This window comes from Aristolochia californica, unplaced genomic scaffold (genome assembly GCF_029961685.1).
Source record: "Aristolochia californica isolate CCGP_79_NKW_82.1479 unplaced genomic scaffold, dmAriCali1.0.hap1 SCAF_1, whole genome shotgun sequence".
NCBI classification, from domain to species: domain Eukaryota; kingdom Viridiplantae; phylum Streptophyta; class Magnoliopsida; order Piperales; family Aristolochiaceae; genus Aristolochia; species Aristolochia californica.
Window position 1 is genome coordinate 7,481,044 of NW_027181770.1, and position 20,126 is coordinate 7,501,169.

Consider the following 20,126-nt stretch of genomic DNA (forward strand, 5'->3'; position numbering starts at 1 on the left):
CTATTATAGGTTGTTATGGCTATAAAATGCCGAGGTCAGGAGCTTCTTGGAGGTCTTTATACTGGGGTTAACACCAGGCACATTGTTATGGCAAGCAAAATGGTATTTATTCATTTCCAGTTTAAATCATCTATTGAATTTTCTTTCTTAAGACCATGCAACTCGAGAAAATATTTGTTTATCTCGTTATTGAATTTTTTCCTTTCATGAATGTTCAATTATAGGTTGCAGAATATTCTGGACTCCATGTACAGCCTCATAAGGCAATAGTTGGGGCGAATGCTTTTGCTCATGAAAGTGGGATTCACCAGGTAGGAAAAAGTGGACAAGTGCTATATTTTGCTACACTTGAAAAGGTTTATACGTATCCAATACATTGGGATTTTCATATGGAATGGGTTTAGGGTTTAGGGTCTGTGCATTACTTGCATTGTGAGTTACTACACATTTGTTTATTAAGTCACCTGTTTTACTAAGCGTAAAGGTGTATACCTAATTCCCTGACTAGGTGTTCACTCGGATGGAATGGATTTAGTGTTGGGGTTTGTGTGTGTGTAGAGTTGCATATTTGGTTATTAAGTGTCATATTTTTCTACCTATTCTATAAATTGGCCTGTACTAGTTGTTTTTTTCCCCCTCCATCTTGTTGTGTGGATTTGTTCATAGATAGTGTATATTTGCTCAGTAAGTGGACTGAACTTACAGGCTTATATCTATTCAATAATTTTATATTTTCTAGGATGGAATGCTTAAGTTCAAAGGCACTTATGAAATCATCTCTCCTGAGGATATTGGACTCACAAGATCTAATGAATCTGGTATTGTATTGGGAAAGCTCAGGTATGATATTTTGTTGTAATGCATGCTAAAATAAGTTCATGCCATGTTGTCTTGCATCTTTCCTTTCATGTTATGGCTGACTATGTGAATTAGCTAATGTTCTGTCTTCCCTTGGTTCATGTGGTTACTATGTTTCTTTCTTTATCAATTATTGTAATTGACAAAGTGCTCTCTTTTAACATGTTTCTAACGATGTGAAGATTCTTGTCCGATTTCTGGATTCAGCATTAGCCTTTTGGGTCACCATTATGTCAAATGAAGTATTGATGGGATTTTCCTTTTTATTTTTCTAATCAAACAGTGGGCGTCATGCTCTTAGGTCTAGGCTTTTGGAGGTACATAACTTTATGTAAAATGTATCTTTTTTATTTTTATTCATTTCACTGGAGAATCTGATTGGTTCCTGAATGGTATGTTCTGATGTCTTGTCAGCTGGGATATGAATTGGAGACTAAAGAGCTTGACGATGTCTTCTGGCGTTTCAAAGCTGTAGCAGAGAAAAAGAAGGTGTAACTAGCTGAAAATTCCAAACTCAGAATCTCTGCATGTCTTAGTCTCCAAAAATAATATTGGATATTGTTGGTTTTGAGATATATATTGCAGTAATAGTATCATGAAGTATATAATTCTTTTACTTTTCTTGTTTTATATGTGCTAAAACATCTTGTTTGGCAGCATCTCACAGATGATGATCTAGAAGCATTAGTCTCTGATGAAATTTTCCAGCCACAGGTTCTTTGGTCACTAGGTGATCTGCAGGTAAATTAAAGATACTTAGAAGTCTTTGCTGATACACTTAGGCCCAGTTAGTGCCTTTTGGTCGAAAATTTATATCCCAAGAAAAGCTAGAAATGTTTTTCCTAGGATACACATTTCCAAGAAACCTTCAGATAAAATTCTATGGCTCTGTTAGTGCCTTTTCCAGGAAATACTAGAAAGACATTTCTAGTAGAAATACATTTTCAAGAACCGTTAGTGCCTCATATTTCTTGGAAATACTTTTCTATTTGGAAACTCTTACCAGGAAAATCATATTATTTTCCAGGTAAGATTTTCCAGCCAAGATGGGCTTGAAAACCATATGGAGAATTTTTGAATAAGTATTTGACAATTGATGCTAAAATACTTTCAGCACAAGGCAATTTTTTATGACAATTTTGTATTTGACATTTTATTTTACTGAAAATTTATTGGGGTAATGTATGAGATTGATTATTTTATTTCCCTGGAAAAGGCACTAACAGGTCCATTAATTTTCCTTAGAAATTTCTAAAATTTTCCATTTAATTTCCAATTAAGGCACTGATAAGATTTTATCTTAAGGTTTTTTAGAAATGTGTATCCTAAGAAAAACATTTCTAGCTTTTCCTGGGATATAAATTTCCAACCAGGGACGACACTATCGGAGCTTTAGTCTATTAGTTGTAAACCATTTTAACATTTACCCTGCATGTGTAGGTTACATCTGGGACACTTGGTCTTTCTACTGCAACTGTGAAATTGATAGGTGTTGATGGGACTGAACGTATTGCATGTTCAGTAGGCACTGGTCCGGTAGATGCAGCTTATAACGCCATTGATAGCATTGTTAAGGTAGGAACTGGAACTTTGCTTTCAAAAGATTTTCTTGTAATTACTTTGGTTTATATAATTTCAATCTATCTGCTTCCCGAGTAGTAATTAAAGTTTGTCACAATCAAGTTGTTAAATTGGGTCCAAGGCCCTATCCCAAAATGATTAGCCACAAATATTAAGATACGTACTGAAGTAAGTCGGGCCACTGGAGAGAATGTCTCAAAGACATCTACTCCAAAAGTTTGCGTATACCCTTTCGCTATCAGTCGAGCTTTGTACTATTCAATAGAGCCATCAACATTATATTTGATAGTATAAACCTAACGCCACCCCACAATAGCTGCTCCTGCAGGTGGATCACATAGATTCCATGTTCCTCGAGACACCAAAGCACTCATCTCATCATCCATAGCTTGTTTCCATTCTGGAGAGCACAGGGCTTCTTGCACTGAACGAGATATATGGGAAGTAGACAATGACATAGCAAAGGACTTGAAGGATGGGAACAAAAAATCAAGTGACACATATTTGGATATCGGATGAGAAGTACAAGACCGTTTACCTTTTCGTAGACTAATAGGCAGGTCCAAATCAGAGACAACAGGATCTGCAGGCAATGAGGAAGCTGGTGGATCACGAGAAGAGAGCTCTGTAGAGGTAACTGCTGGAAGCACTACAGGAGTACGAGAGCAACGACTGTAAACACAAAGAGGCAATGAAGAACTCGATGATGTTGGTACATCCAAAACTGCAATAGGAACAAGACAGTCTGAAGGAGATTCAGGTGATATAGGAAGCTCAATAGATGATAAAAAATATGGAGTATGTTCAAAAAATGTCACATCGGTTGACACATGTTTTTCGTTGAATAGGATCATAACATTTGTACCCTTTTTGTTGACGAGAATATCCCAAAAAACACATTTAATAAATTGAGGTGACAACTTATCGACTGAAGTTCCAAGCATATGAACAAAACAAGTACATCCAAAATATGAGGAACCACACCAAACAATATACAATTGGGTTTTTAAATCTGAAGTGGAACTTGACCACTCAAAACAGTTGAGGGCATACGATTAACCAAGTAGCACGAAGTTAAAACTGTATCTCTCCAAAAAGATTTAGGAACATTCATATGCAATAATAGTGTCCTTGTAACCTCAAGGAAATGTCTATTTTTATGTTCAACCACCCCATTTTGTTGTGGTGTATAAGGGTAGGATGTTTGATGGGTAATATCATGAGAATCACAAAATATTGAAAATTTATGGTTAAGATATTCCAAACCATTGTCAGTACGAAGTACATGAACACATGCACCAAATTGATTTTTTATTTCATTGAAAAAATTGAGGAATACATCAAATACTTCGGACTTCTCCCGTAGGAGATACACTCAAGTGATTCTATTGAAATCATCAATGAACGACAAAAAATACTTAAAACCAAATGGGCTAGGAACCCGACATGGACCCCATACATCATAGTGGACTAATTCAAACAACTTGGTGATTTGACTAGAACTAACTGGGAAACTGGGGCTTAGTATGCTTTCCCAACTGACAGGATTCACAATCAAATGAAATATCGGTTGGCAGAAAAGGAAAAGACTGACGCAACTTAGCTGGTGAGGGATGTCCCAAGCGCAGATGCCACAAGTAAGAAGAATCTGTAGTAGTGAGAGCTACATCTCAAGAAATGGATACATCATCCAGCATGTAGAACCCTCGCTTCTCATGTCCTGAACCAATCGTCCTCTTCGTCTGCAAGTCCTGGAAAACACAAGAAGTAGGATAAAAGGTTACTGAATAGTTTAAGGATATAGTTATATGACTCACAAACAAGAGATTAACTAGAAACTTGGTACAAATAAAATAGAATCTAAGGATATTTGTGGAGTAGTGCGAACTATACCCTCCCCCTGAATGGGAGAGGTGGATCCATCAGCTAAAGTAACTCGACGATATGAATGAGATGCTAATAGACTGAAATAGAAAGGGCATACCTGACATGTGGGTAGAGGCTCCTGAATCAATGATCCAAGAGGGGGAATGAGACACATTTAGTGCATTCATACCTGTACTAGCCATCGTGGCACTGACTGAGGAAGAAGGAGGAGTCTCGGTAGTCTGAGAAGCAGTCAGTTGACCCAGTCGCTGTAATAACTGCTGAATTTCCTCATACGATCCAGTGTGTGAGGAGGCGTCCTTATCTGTGACTATAGAATTGGCCCAAGTAGGTTTACCAAATTTGTCCCAGCATTTCTCAGAAATATGATTAGTCCTACCACAATAAACACATTTTCGATCCCCCTGATCATTTCGGCCATGACCACGGGTTGTGTAAGAGCGACCTCTACCTCTATTATTACCACCATGAAACTGACAGTCAGGCTTACCAGTAGAAGATTGAAGGTTAAGAGCAGTTGCTTCTGAGAGGGCTCCACCTGACTCATTCTTATTTACAACTGCACCTTCATCTCGAAGAACTCTGTTAAAAGCTTACTCAAGAGTGGTCATATCCTCATTAACCAATAATTGGGCTCAATAGCATCATACTCATGCCCCAAACTATCCAAAAACTGGTCTACTTGAATCTGATTTTCTTTCTTATGGATGTCTTCAACATTCGTAGTAAAAGGATGAAATGTACTAATCTCTTTTAGTACTCCCCTTATCTCAGCGAAATAATCTGTCACTGATCTACCTCCACGCTTCATATTAAATAACTTCACATATAACTCATAGATCCTTGATAAATTACTTTCTTGAGACAAAATGAAAGCCAATGTAGTCCACATTGCCTTAGCAGTATTGCAACTCAAAATCTGATCACTAAATCTGGATTCCATACTATTGACAAACCAGGTCGTTACTAAATTATCTCTAGTCACCCAATCTTTAGTAACAGATACCGGGGGATCATCATTTATATATTTTGCCGTTCTTTTGGCCCTCAAATACATTAAAACTGATCTAGACTAGTTTACATAATTCGATCAATTCAACCGGATCGTAGTTATCTGAATAGACTGAGATAATTTCACATCTGAGCTCTCAGCAGTCCTTTGGACAACAGCCCGTATGCTGGAATCAGCCATTAAATATCACTAAACACCACAATTTAGTACACTAGAGCGTCAATTAACCAAAGGGAAGCACTTTCCTCAAATTTCAATATTTGCGTAGTCTAGTGGGCCCCACACCGAATTCAATTAGGGCAATGCAACACCCAATTTATTCAATTTAGAACCAATAGTGATCAATTCCAGCAATTGAGGCCATAAATCAATGAAAGAATGACCTAATTGTAAGAAATCAAGATGGTGTAGGCTATATGGATGATGACACAAGCATTAGGTTGACGATGCAAGCATATTTGAGAAATTTTCTCAAATTGGGATCATTAAACACTTCTAAATCCCAACATTCAGTCAAATAGAAGCAGTAATCATTAGCCAATAGGCTAAGAAAGGCAAAAAGAGGAAAAAAAATGAAAATTTTACCCTACCAGTCCAGAATAGTGGGGAAAACCTTCAAGAAGATTGCTAAAAATGGGGAGAAGATTCACAAAATCCAAAGAAACTTGCCTAAGACTTGCGTTACTGCTTTGATACCATGTTAAGGAATAGTCCCACATGGATTAGTGAGTATAAAGATCTTGAATTTATTAGTTGGAAAAGAGGTTTCCTAAGTTGGCTAGTCATGTTGGGATAGGCCTTGGACTCAAATTAACATGGTATCAGAGCAGGTACTAATATGTGGGCCTACACCTAAACTATCCACTTGTAAAGCCACAAAAAATGCCTACACCTAAACTATCTACTTGTAGAGCCACAAAAAAGGGCTTATACCTAAACTATCCACTTGTAGAGCCACAAAAGAGGGTTTACACCTAAACTATCTACTTGTAGAGCCACAAAAGAGGGCCTACACCTAAACTATCCACTTGTAGAGCCACAAAAGAGGGCCTACACCTAAAACTATCCACTTGTAGAGCCACAAAAGAGGGCCTACACCTAAAATATCCACTTGTAGACCCACAAAAGAAGGCCTACACGTGAGGGGGAGTTTTAAGGAATAGTCCCACATGGATTAGTGAATACAAAAATCTTGAGTTTATTAGTTGGGAAAGAGGTTTCCTAAGTTGGCTAGTCATTTTGGGATAGATCTTGGACCCAAATTAACACAAGTCACAGCTAGTATGCTTTCAAGGGTATTGGTTTAACTTTTTGTCTTATAATATATTCTTTTCCTAAAAACTATAGCTGTTAGTGTGTTCATACACATGAAGGTAGAATTTTGAGAGAGAGAGAGAGAGAGAGAGCTTTTATAATGGTCATTAGAGTATGAATGAATTCAGAAAACAAAACTAAAAAAAGAAGAAAAAAATGAGCTAAAAGTGCTATTTTTTCGAGGAAAAGTTCTATCAAACTCTATTAATTTGAATCTGAAAACATCTGTCAAAAAAAAAAAAAAAATCTCGAAACCAAGCTACAATAGCTCTCTTGAATCCCATGTTTATAGTGACCTCCTAGAACTGGTGGATTTAACCATTCCTGAACCCAATGATATTCGTAGCTATTCATAACCAAAGTATGAACAAGTCATGTCATTGGGAGATGGAGAAGTTGGTTCTTTCTCCTTTTGTTGGTAGACTCCATGTGGTATCTGAGAGTCTGATATTTTATTCCTCTAAGAGATGTATCATCTTTAAAGGAAACCTTATCATCTACTTCTTGGATTCTAGGTGTTGATCCTACATTGGAATATCTAGAAGTGGATGGACGGGAAACACGATATGGTGTGGGTTCTACTATTCCCATAAAGGAAGGCTTCTAGTTTAAACATCGACCATCACGAAGAATAGCCTGCAGGCATGTGTCGATGCCTAACAAAGTTAATGGTTTGAATACAATTTGTATGCATCCAATATGCATATATTTGTGCTTATCATTAGTCAAATATGGACTGATATCATTGGACTAACAATTTTAGAGTTGTATCTTGATTCCCAAGATTGATTGTTTGCTCTATGGTCTTAATTCTCATGGTACTAGTAAGGGTAAATGTACCATTCTTTTAGATTGAAGTTGGTTTGATGGATGAAATTGTCCAATCATTCAACTTTTTTTTTTTTTTTTGAAAGAAAGTATTAATATATTGCAAAAAGAAGGGGATAATACAATACCTAGCTAAAGTGGCCTTCCTCTATAACAAGCTGTTGGAGGGAAACGCCCTGTTTAGCTTGAATGCCAGCTAAATAATTAGCAGATCTTGGAATGTGATTCCACACAGTGTATTTGGGAAATTAAAATACATATATCCTCATGTAACTCCCAATGCCGCCAAGGAGGTTTTGAAGGCTTCGAACACCAATTGATAATTACTTTTGAATCTCCTTCAACACATCCATCTTTTGTTTGAAGAGTTTCAACCCATTATACAACCCGTGTAACTCCGCACTTGTTGAGCTGATATACCAATCGGACCCGCATATGATAGAAGAAGGTTCCCATTTTCATCATGAATCACTCCGCCAAAATCGCAGGACCTGAGCATCCAAACGCACTTCCGTCGAAGTTTAGTTTAAAGTGCCCTACTAGGAGGTCTAGGCGGAAAGGGCATTTCTGCAATAAGTCACCAATTTCCGCGCACGTTTGATCCTTGTAAGTTACAAAATTCCTTCCGTAAGAGTACCCAAGATGACACTTGTCCAACGATTCTGTTACATAGAATTCTCCAAGGAAGATATTCTAGATTAAATTTTATGTTGTTTCTCTCTTTCCATAAATTCCAAACCATGTACCCAACACAACAAGAAATTAATATTTTCCCCAGTTTGGGAAGACGAGCACTTATCATTGTGAAGATTGTGTCGTGTAGAAATTGCAAAGGGCAATATTGTAAACCAATTTTGTTCTTTAGTTCGGTCTAGACCAAGTGAGCATATTCACAATGCAAAAGGGTATGATCAGCAGTTTCAGGAGGAATTGCAGAATGGGCACAATGGGTCCGGGACATTATTTCCACGTCGAATTAAAGCGTCGGAGGTTAAGATTTTTTTTCCAACAAGCAATCCAAATGAAAAACTTTGCACGTGGTGGAACATGTAGAGACCATGCAAAAGCAGTTGGATGAGCTGATTGATATGCTTGGGGAGAGATCATGAACTGATAGGCAGAAGCAATAGAAAACATACATTGCTTGCATGTCGTCCAGATTAGTGTGTCTGATGAGTTTTTGATTCTTATTGCAGAGAGATTTGTGAGAAGATCTGCAGCTTCCAAAGCTTCATCATCTGTTAAGGCTCATCCGAGATCTAAGCTCCACTCACCAGAGGTCAGCCGTTGCATAGAAACGGTCGCATCCTGAACTCTTGACTGGCGATAAATACGTCCATGACTATCTTTGAAACTGCTTGAATCAGCCCACCAGTCGGTCCAAAACTTAGTTTGACGACCCAAACCAATATAGCATTTGGCCGCAGATTAAAGACAGGCAAGAGTTGGGGCAATTTTCTTCCATAATGGGGATAATTTGTAAACTCTCCCACCATCAAGCCACCACCCAATATCTTTCCCAGATTTGGCTTCAACCATTTTCCGCCATAACAGAGTAGGTTGCACATTAAATTTCCATATCCACTTCAATAGTAAGGCTGAGTTGGTAGTTGCAATATCCTGAATCTTGAGACCACCCATCAAGATGGGTTTACAAACATCATCCCATTTTACAAGACTATACTTTCTTTCCCCATTTGGCCCATCCCATAAAAATCTCCTTTTTAGGAGTTCTATTCTGTTTCGAATAGAGGCAGGACAGCGGTACAATGACAGAAAATAAGACTGTATGCCATGTAAACAGGATTTAATGAGAACCAACTTACCAGCTTTTGTCAAAAATCTTCCTTTCCATGATGCAAGACGTCTTTTGAAGTGTTCAGTGACAGGGAACTAGGCACTTTTTGTTGGTAGAGCAAGTGTCAGAGGCAGACCCAAATAGGTGCCCGGAAGTGACGCAACTTTACACCCCAAATAACTTGCCATTGAGTTTAATACAGAGGAGTCAATATTAAAACCAATGATAGAGGATTTTGCCCAGCTTACCTTTTGACCAGTTGTTAATTCAAAGATGTTCAACACGGCTTTTATGTGAGAAATTTGTCTCATAGAGCCTTCTCCAAAAAATATTGTGTCATCAACATACTGTAAAATCGGGATATCTTGGTTCGGGTCTTCAGAGACGGGACTAAGCCAACCCGAGCGCTTAGCAAATCGGATCATAGAAGCAAGGTACTCGCCAATGAGCGTAAATAGAAAAGGGGATAGAGGATCACCTTGTCTAATCCCCCTTGAAGCTTTGAAGAAACCACACGACTGTCCATTAACGAAGACAGAATAATATGTGGTAGAATACAGCTTCTCATCCAGAATTTCCACCTAGTGCCAAAACCCATTCGATCGAAAAGGTGATCTACAAGTTTCCGATCAACCCGGTCAAAAGCTTTCTCAAAATCTATTTTTAGGACGAATCTGGGTTGGATAGATTTTTTGAAAGAATCTAAAAGCTCATGAGCGGTCATAGAAGAGTCCAAAATGTTCCTATCGCGGATGAACACACTTTGACTAGGATTAATGACCTTGGGAAGGAGGGCTTTGAGCTGATTTGCCAGAAGACGACCAATGATTTTGTAAGAGCTAGTGGTGAGGCTAATGGGTCGAAAATCTTGGGGCAATTCAGTATTTGATTTTTTTGGGATAAGAGCTATGAAAGATGCACCGATTCCTCTATGGGTTATACTGACTTCTTGGAAATTGTGGATGAGAGCGTACACATCCTTTTTTATTAGATCCCAAAAACAATGGTAAAACTCATCGTTAAAGCCGTCAGGTCCAGGTACTTTATCTTTTGGAAGGCCAAGGACTGCCAAATCAATTTCTTCAGTGGTGAATGACTTTTCTAGATCTGCAGCGTTGTCAGAAGAGATTTGCTGGAAATCGAGCTGCGGGAGCTTAGGCCTGTTGTAACATTCTTCCGTATACAAGTCTGAGAAATACTTTACCAGAAGGTTAGATATGGAAGTACTATCTGTTATCACTTGGTCTCCATGATAGAGAGCAGTGATTCGGTTAGTTCTCCTAGTCGAGGCGATGGAATGCAAAAACTTTGTGTTCCCATCTCCCTCGGCCATCCAACGAAATTTAGCACATTGTTTCCAACGGACCGATTCTAAACGAAGTAAATTAAAATACTCCATGTTTAATTGATTTCGAATAAGTAAATCAGGAGGAGAGGTAGACCTTTGTTCTTCGAGCAGATCCAACTCAGATATGCGGCGACGAACCGAATCTTTCTTGGAAGCAGCAGCAACACGGTGACTTTTTACCCATAATCGGATCTTCGCCTTATGCGCTTTGAGTTTTAGAGGAAAAACCCAACCCGGGTTGGGATGTGTCTACTGCTCGAGCCACCAGTTTTTGAGTGAAGGAGTGAAAGACTCAACAAGTATCCAAGCATTTTCGAATTGGAAGGGGGATTGTCCTCAAGCAGATGGGTGAGTATTGATTTGAATAGGCCAGTGATCGGATTCGATTTTGTTTAGGACTTGGCCAACTTTGACAAAACAGGGGGGGGGGGGGGGGGGGGTCTGACAATTGGTCCAAGTGAATTTTTTCCCAGAGAGGGGAATCTCTGAGAGCCCAAGACTGCTAATGAAATCAGAGAAACGCTCATGATGGACGAGGTTCTGGTTGCGGGAGGGCTTTTGTTTGATCAAAGGAGAATAGCATCGAAGTCCCTTGCCAGTAGCCAGGGCAGGTCCCATAATTGAATGAGTTGGAAAATTCCTCCCAGAAAGAGGCCCGATCGCAGTTTCGAGTAGGGTCATATATGCCAGCTAACGCCCATGAGGTTCCAAGGGTGTGATCGTGGAAATGTAGGCCGATTGAGAAAAGGCCCGTCATAGTGAGTGTGGCGTCAATTGCTTTTGGGTCCCAGATGACAACGATGCCACCTGAGTGTCCAATCGCATCAACATTAGCCTACGCAGGATCCGAATCATACCATAATTCTCGAGCAACAGAGTAGACAAAAGATTTCAGCTTTGTTTCTACAAGAATTACTTTTTTTTGCTTACATTCAAAAATTGCTGCTTTGACAAGGGCTCGCTTAGGCTGTGAGCAGAGTCCTCTGACATTCCAGGATAACACGATCATTCAGGGTGAGGGGGGGGGTGGGGGGGGGGTGATATTCTTCGCCGTCTCGTGAGCTTTCAGGTAGTAGGAGTAGAAGATTGTCGCCAGGTCCGTCATTTCAGAAAAGTCTTCCGAAGGGAAGTCTTGTTCTTGTTCCAATAAAAAATGGAGTAGGTCATCCCTCTGATTGTCTTGAAGGAACATGGTTGGGGTTGAGGTTGAGGCTGGTGGAGGGTCAAACAAAGGTTGAGGGATTTCCGTAGGGAGACTTAGGATGCTGTGATTTGGCATGGTGGAGTTGACGAGGATGATGGTCCTCGGGCAATGAAGGGGGCGGGATTAATTTGAGGTGCGTACCTCGACGTGACAAAAGTTGATGAGGTTGATGGGTCTTGGAGGATGGGTTTTGGGGAAGTGGCGTGGTAGATCAGGCTTGGGCAGAGTGTGCTTACAGTTATCTTGTCAGTTGGTGATGATGGGTCTTGGGGGATGGGTTTTGGGGAAGTGGCGTGGTAGGTGAGGCTTGGGTAGAGTGAATTGACATTTGTCTTGTCAGTTGGTGATGGCGACGACGGCGGTGTAGCTTGTAAGTTTTTGTCAGAACGATTTATTGATGGGGTAGGTTTGGGAGATGACGGGTTGGCGGCTGTTTTTCGGGAATATCGCCTGAGAGGTGTGGGCATGGTGGACGAGGGCAACAATTTAGACGTTGGGGGTTCTTTGTCAGCCCGAATGATTGATGGGCTGCTCAAGGATGGCGGTGGAGAGACTCTTGTGACATTTGGATGGGGTTCCAAGGATTTTGATTTAGTTTTTGAATTTGAATTTCAAGACTGAGGAACAGCCACACCCTTTATCTCAAGTTTTGGATCGAACGAATCCATTGACACAAATAGTTCATGGGTGAAAATTGAGTTATTTGGGTCCTGGAGGATTAACAGATCGAACTGCTAGTTTTCGGATACGGGATATCCACCCTAGTCATTATGGACGTATTTGTCCAATTGACACGTCCAAAGGGATCAATGTTGGACTTATTGGGTCCTTAGCTATTCATGCGAGGATTGGTTATTGGGGGTCTATAGAGAGTCCATACCTGTCATGTCCCTTTTCGGGACCCACATCTGAGTTGACTCCTGGATATGGCTGTAAGTCGGATCCGATTGCTGTTGAGTCGACTCAGGCTGAGTCTAGCATAGGGGAGGATCTTCCGAGTAGAATTTTTTTGCCGGACGGACTTCCAGGTCTCCGAATTCCATGGTGACCCATGCCGTGGTTTTTCCGAAAGAGATTTAAAAAAATGTGTTCCACTTACTGGTGAATTTGGCCAGAGGAAGATTTTCTCTAGGTGGAGGTTCACCGGTTGGCTTTCAGCCCAGGTGAGCTCTCCAAAGATGTTTGTGAGGCATTCCAAGGTATGTTTGCAACGAATTTCCACCGGTATTCCTTTAATAATCACCCATTGCCCTGAGAGAGGAGTTGTGAGTTCTGGCCTCCAGTCAACCATGTGTAGGATCGGGGATCCTTCCTCTGTCCTCAACGAGTGTATTTTCCGAATTGAAGATAATAAGCCATCACCCGTCTTGAACTTTGGCAATGGCTTTGAAACTGATGTTTCTTTCTTGGATCCATTACTGGATTTGTTGACTTCAACGAATTATCGGCGGAACCTCTATGACTGCTGCCAGGGACATTTTACGAGTTCCCTCAATTTCGGTGTGGGCTGGCAATGTGATAGAATAGTGGGTTTCATGTAGTAAGATCAGAGGAGGGGGGGGGGGGGGGGGGTGTTTAGTGGTTGTAGCTGGATGTTTGGGTTGAGATGTGGTTGGTCGGGTGGAGGAGCAGGTGGGGTTGAAAGGTTAGGATTTTTCTGGTGCGGTATGCTCGGTTTTGGGTGGATTTTTTGATGTGTAATTAATTGCCGGAGGGTTTGCTGGAACAGTTTCCATCCGAGGTCAGAATTTGAAAGTTGTGGTAGGAAGATCATACCCATAATCATCGAGCCGCGTCTTTGAGTGATGACGCATTCTAGGAAGCCACTGTGGTATTGGGTGTGGAGCTAGAATTTCAGTTTGTCGGTGAAGAGTGATCTGCCTGAGCTTCGTCCCGTTTGGCCAGTTTGGATCTTTTCGAAAAAGGCCAGGAAAAAGTCAACTACGGAAATCGGGAGGGAGATGTAGGATTTTTTTTCTCCTTCCTCTGAAAGTATACGGATTGCTTCCCGCTTTTCTCTTTCGTGTTCCGAAAAGTCAGTTTGGCTTTTCTGTTTCTGAATTCAAATCTTGAGGGGTCCTCCACCAGAATCCTCCATCGTGAAGTTCGCGAAATGACATTTTGCCATTTCTCTCCTGAGCCTTCTTCAGAGTCACTTTCTTTTTCCTCCTTGTCTTCATCCAGTTGATGCTCTTGCTCTTCCTCCTTGTCATCATCCAGTTGACGCTCTTGCTGCTGCTGCTTCTCCAGACTTGTTCGATCGTCGCCCTATACTGTGAGGTGTCCCACTTGAAGAGGTGGGTCAGACAGATTGGTAGTCTGGTGGGAGTTACTCCGTGTCCTGTTTGTTAGGTGGGAGGGAGTTCTCCTTGTCGTTTCTCCATTCCAGTCACTATAAGATTTGTGATATCTTCGGGGGCATCCCCGTGTTGCTTGGTCCAAGAGCTGCTGGAGAAGGTGCACTAAGAAGGTTCTTGGTGGACCGAAAATTGCAACATCAATTTTTACTTGATGATGCTTGACAATGTTAGGAAGCTGGGCTCATCATTCAACTTTTGTTGAACTTGATATTCAACTAATTGTGAATTTTTCTTAGTTCTTCTACTATTTGAATCCATTGGTGCTAAATTCGAACAACTGTTCTATATGAATCTATTGATGCATTAGGAAAATTATAAAATAAATAGGAACTGTGTCAATCAAAGCTGAGCTAATTAATCCTTTATTCTACTGTTCATTACCTTCTCGAGTCGGTACACGTCTGTCAACAATTTAAGAGTATTCATAACCTTCAATGCCTTTCTCGGCAACACGGCCTAATTCAACGTGACTTGGGTGACGTCCCATACTTTCTCAAGAAGATGATAAATAGCGGAAACGAGGCTTAAGAAACAAGCTTGAATAAACACATTGCTGCTTATAATATAAGAAGCCTAAAAATCTCATAATCATATGAAACGGTCTCGATTTAGCCAATCATGACTCTGATACCAAACACGGAAGCAAGGAAGAAAATAAAGAAATTGATTTTTTCACAAGAAAGAGAGAATAACTTACAAAGTAATTTAACACTTCAAGAAAACACCAAGAGAAGGCAGTCGATTACAAGTGATCGTGCTATTTTGTTCTAACTTGGGTTGAGATGTGGTTGATCGGGTGGAGGAGCAGGTGGGGTTGAAAGGTTAGGATTTTTCTGGTGCGGTATGCTCGGTTTTGGGTGGATTTTTTGATGCGTGGTTAATTGCCGGAGGGTTTGGTGGAAGAGTTTCCATCCGTGGTCAGAATTTGAAAGTTACGGTAGGAAGATCATACCCATAATCATCGAGCCGCGTCTTTGAGTGATGACGCATTCTAGGAAGCCACTGTGGTATTGGGTGTGGAGCTAAAATTCCAGTTTGTCGGTGAAGAGTGATCTGCCTGAGCTTCGTCCCGTTTGGATCTTTTCGGAAAAGGCTAGGAAAAAGTCAACTGCGGAAATCGGGAGGGAGATGTAGGATTTTTTTCTCCTTCCTCTGAAAGTATACGGATTGCTTCCTGCTTGTCTCTTTCGTTTTCCGAAAAGTCAGTTTGGCTTTTCCGTTTCTGAATTCAAATCTTGAGGGGTCCTCCACTAGAATCCTCCACCAGAATCCTCCACCGTGAAGTTCGCGAAATGACAGTTTGCCATTTCTCTCCTGAGCCTTCTTCAGAGTCACTTTCTTTTTCCTCCTTGTCTTCATCCAGTTGACGCTCTTGCTCTTCCTCCTTGTCATCATCCAGTTGACGCTCTTGCTGCTGCTGCTTCTCCAGACTTGTTCGATCGTCGCCCTATACTGTGCGGTGTCCCACTTGAAGAGGTGGGTCAGACAGATTGGTAGTCTGGTGGGAGTTACTCCGTGTCCTGTTTTTTAGGTGGGAGGGAGTTACTCCTTGTCGTTTCTCCATTCCAGTCACTATAAGATTTGTGATATCTTCGGGGGCATCCCCGTGTTGCTTGGTCCAAGAGTTGCTGGAGAAGGTGCACTAAGAAGGTTCTTGGTGGACCGAAAATTGCAACATCAATTTTTACTTGATGATGCTTGACAATGTCAGGAAGTTGGGCTCATCATTCAACTTTTGTTGAACTTGATATTCAACTAATTGTGAATTTTTCACAGTCCTTCTACTATTTGAATCCATTGGTGTTAAATTCGAACGACTGTTCTATATGAATCTATTGATGCATTAGGAAAATTATAAAATAAATAGGAACTGTGTCAATCAAAGCTGAGCTAATTAATCCTTTATTCTACTGTTCATTAACTTCTCGAGTCGGTACACGTCTGTCAACAATTTAAGAGTATTCATAACCTTCAATGCCTTTCTCGGCAACACGGCCTAATTCAACGTGACTTGGGTGACGTCCCATACTTTCTCAAGAAGATGATAAATAGTGGAAACGAGGCTTGAGAAACAAGCTTGAATAAACACATTGCTGCTTATAATATAAGAAGCCTAAAAATCTCATAATCATATAGAAACGGTCTCGATTTAGCCAATCATGACTCTGATACCAAACACGGAAGCAAGGAAGAAAATAAAGAAATTGATTTTTTCACAAGAAAGAGAGAATAACTTACAAAGTAATTTAACACTTCAAGAAAACACCAAGAGAAGGCAGTCGATTACAAGTGATCATGCTATTTCGTTTTAACTTGTTATGCCTTCAACATACAAAGAAGCTCCTTATATAGATGGAGCACCCAAAAGTAAAATCTAAAGTGGTTTACATCCACCACTAAAAACTAGCTACGTGGTCTCCATTATTGAGGCGGCTGAAGATGGCCTCTATTATTGAGGCTATTTTTCCTTTGTTTGTCGACAAAATAAAGGCTGATGTGACATGGCCTCCATTATTGAGGCTGCTTTTCCTTTGCTTGTAGGCAAAGTAAAGGCTGATGTAACTTCATCTTCTATTCTTGTGGTTGATAGTCACTGATGTGACATGCCTTATCCTTATCATCTCTCTTAGTCAAAAGAGTCAACGGATTTGCCTGTATCTTCTGCGTAGCTGTTTTCCACTCCATGTTGGGGTCCATCAAATGTTGATTGTGGAGGCGGCTGGCAGCACGCTCCCAAACTAAATTGTGAGGGGACATAGGTTTTTGGAACATGGTCATAATTACCCGGTTTTGATGACATACAAGCCAGTTGGTCATTTTCAGAGGGGAAAAGATCTGCTTTTGCTGTGAGGAGGGAATTAATTCCCTTATCTTCTGATTGGATTCCATATACTGCAAAATAGAAATAAATTTATTTCTTCTTCTGGCATGTTTCCATTAAGGAAATCATGGCATCCATGTAGTCAGTCATTGTGGTTTCTTCTTTTGTTGGCTGGCTGTCGGGAAGAGAGGAAGCTGCTTCATTGAAAAATTTGTCATCTTCGTCATCATCAGATGGGACGGAGATTGATATATCATCTTTGATTTTGTCCTTGGAGGAGGTGTTGCATTGATTGACAACTGCGGGCTTGCTCTGATTGGCAAGAGAGGAGGATTTTCCCATGAATTTATTTATAGATTCCTTCATTGAATCTAAAATTTTGATCATTAGATCTTCATCCGTGAATTTCGGATATTGAGCCCTTAATTGGGTATGATAATTGCTGAATATTTTTTGGGTCACTTCAGGGATTTGATGTACCCCTATTTGATTCTCATTGCTGAGAATGGCAAGCTTAATTTCTGCAACTTTTTCATTGGTAGGAAAACTATTCTACCACCTTACATGGAAGGTATGCTGTAGGCAACCCAATGTCATTGAAGGTTGTTTTAACATCCCATCTCCAAATCCAAGGAATGAAGAATTTCTTATGAAATAGGAGTGTGTCCGTTACTTGAGTAATATTACTCAAGAGATTTAAGCTCAGGACATGTTGCAGCCCATCTTTCAAATTGGTGCTAATGGGCTCAGGGAGCACATTTGAGTAGGGGCCCAAACTTGGCCCACCAATTGAAACCCAATTAGGTAGAGGTGATGAGCTCTTAAGGACATCTTTGTCCCATTGAATAAACCACATATGCCTGTGGTCGGGATTTTAATAATAGAACATATTTGTCTAGGCATCAATATAATCCTAATAATTGTATTCCTTTTCATTAGGAAGTTGCATGAACTTGGCCAAATCAAATTTCCCTCATACTGATAGATAGACAAAATTTTGAACAGTACATTTACTGTAAGCCCTTGGGCTATCCCATTTGTGGGCATTTGACAGGGTATGACCCACTGTCATAGAATTTGAATGGACCAATATGGTCTCATATGTGAACCATCTTTTGCCTGATCGAATAGAGCAGTTAGCTTCCTCGAGCCATTTACCCATCATCTCCCAAGAATCAAGGGTTCCATCAAGATCCTCATAATTTAGGGTTAAAATGTTCTTCGTTGTGGAGAGAGTTGTATATTCAACTTCTTTTTTTCAATGCAAAACCTATGATGTCGTACTCTTAGCTGTTTCCGATAAAGAGAGAATTGTTGCAAAACCTGCGTTCTAATGCATGAATAGATTCTTATAGAACATTCATTTGAATTTAGTACCAATGGCTTCAAGTAGCAGAAGAATTGTGAAAAATTCACAGTTAGTTGAATATTAAGTTCAACAAAAGTTGAATGATTGGACAATTTTGTTCATCAAACCAAGTTCAATCTTCAAGAAGGGTACCTTTACCCTTACTAGTACCGTGGGAATTAAGACCATGGAGCAAACAATCAATCTTGAGAATCAAGATACGACTCTAAAATTGTTAGAGTCCAATGATATCAGTCAATAAGCATAAATGTAAACACTACACAACATTACACAAAACATTTTTAAAAATGGCCCCATGAGTTAGGACGTGTGCTCTGCACACAATCGGGGCTCTGACCTACTTCTCCCCACCTACCACCCTTTTTGGCCCACCTCTTCGAGTGGGACATTGCACAAAGTGGGGCGACAACTGAGCACGTTTGGCGGAGCAGTAGCTACAACGACAAAGAATTGAAGTGAATGGAGAAAACAACGATTCAGGCTGGCAAACTGTCATATCCCTAACATCATGCCGAAGGATTAGGGAGGAGGATCCTTCCGGCTTTGAATTCAGAAATGGAAAAGCCAGTGTCATTCTGGCGATCGCGAGAGAAGAGTGGAGATACCATCCGCATCCTCTCATGATTTGGAGCGAAAAATCCTACATCTCCCTCCCGATCAGCGCTGTGGACTCTTTCTTGGTCATTTTCGACAAGATTCAGAATGGCAAGACTGGAAGAAACTTCGGACAATCACTTTTCACCGGAGATCTGGAATTCCAGCTCCATACCCAATACCACGGTGGCCTTCTCGAATGCGCCATCACTCAGCGACGCGATTCGATGATAATGGGTATGATTTTCCTACCTCAAAGCTCTAGTTCTGGTCTTGGCTGGAAAAATCTCCCCCTGCCTCTATCCTTACACCCCGGTCACATGCCAGACTACTATCTCGCCTCTAGCCCCACCCATAACTCCCCTCCTGTTAATGTCAAATGCCTCCAAGTTGACCCCCCGAATCATTACTCTCCCCGGAGCTCCGAAAAAACCATTACACTTCCCAGGGCTTCCTTGAAAAATCAAACAAATCCACCTGAGGCAAATGACTCCTGTCCTGCTGTTGGATGGGAAATATGTCCTTATTTCCGATTAGTCACCTCAAGCCTCTGACTCCCTAAAAAACCTGTCAGCACCATCACATGGAAATCCTCCATTCTGTCATCCCTCACCCAGAAAATCAACTCCCCCGCCGACAACACACCCGAATCGAGATCCTCCTACGATGCCGACTATCAATGGGATTCAAATCTGTTGATTTTCAGGCTCCATGGATTTAACTCATGGAGAAAAAGAGAAAAAGAGAAAAGGACTCATTGGGAGAAAACTAGAGGAATAAAAGGTTATGAACTTGATGTCCTAACCCTCCCCGTGAAGCTCTATTTATAGATTAATGAAACTAATGTTTTACAATAATACCCCTGAACTTAGGGATTAGGGTCTAGGGTTTTAACCCTAGAACTTTATCCTAATTACATCAATGCCATCTCTATGAGATGACCCTTTATTTACCATCCTGCCATCATTGTATTTGGTCCTATGAGCCTTCTCCTTGATCTGTGGTCCGTCTTCTATATCTCTTAGATGTATGGGCCTTCCTTGGTTTTATGGGCTTGGGCCTTATCTTCCAACACTCCCCCTCAAGCTGGGGTGAGAGAATAGCATGAACTCCCAGCTTGCTGCAAATGATGTATAAAATCTTTTTTGTATA

The 20,126-nt window shown here is 40.7% G+C and overlaps 1 protein-coding gene across 2 annotated transcripts in view; it reads left to right on the forward strand.

Annotated features, from left to right (window-relative positions):
- The window catches only part of LOC137944479 (2-isopropylmalate synthase A-like), a 49,425-nt gene that overhangs the window by 1,456 nt on the left and 27,843 nt on the right, over positions 1-20,126 (forward strand). Inside the window, exons 4-11 of one of the 2 annotated variants that reach the window (XM_068790171.1) lie at positions 10-102; positions 225-311; positions 740-840; positions 1,142-1,175; positions 1,273-1,347; positions 1,516-1,599; positions 2,299-2,433; positions 2,768-3,645. In XM_068790171.1, the coding sequence (XP_068646272.1) occupies positions 10-102; positions 225-311; positions 740-840; positions 1,142-1,175; positions 1,273-1,347; positions 1,516-1,599; positions 2,299-2,433; positions 2,768-2,827 (669 nt within the window). In that variant the 3' untranslated portion in view covers positions 2,828-3,645. Of the gene's footprint in view, positions 1-9; positions 103-224; positions 312-739; positions 841-1,141; positions 1,176-1,272; positions 1,348-1,515; positions 1,600-2,298; positions 2,434-2,767; positions 3,646-20,126 lie in introns of those variants that run through there. The other variant, XM_068790166.1, reaches the window with a different exon arrangement.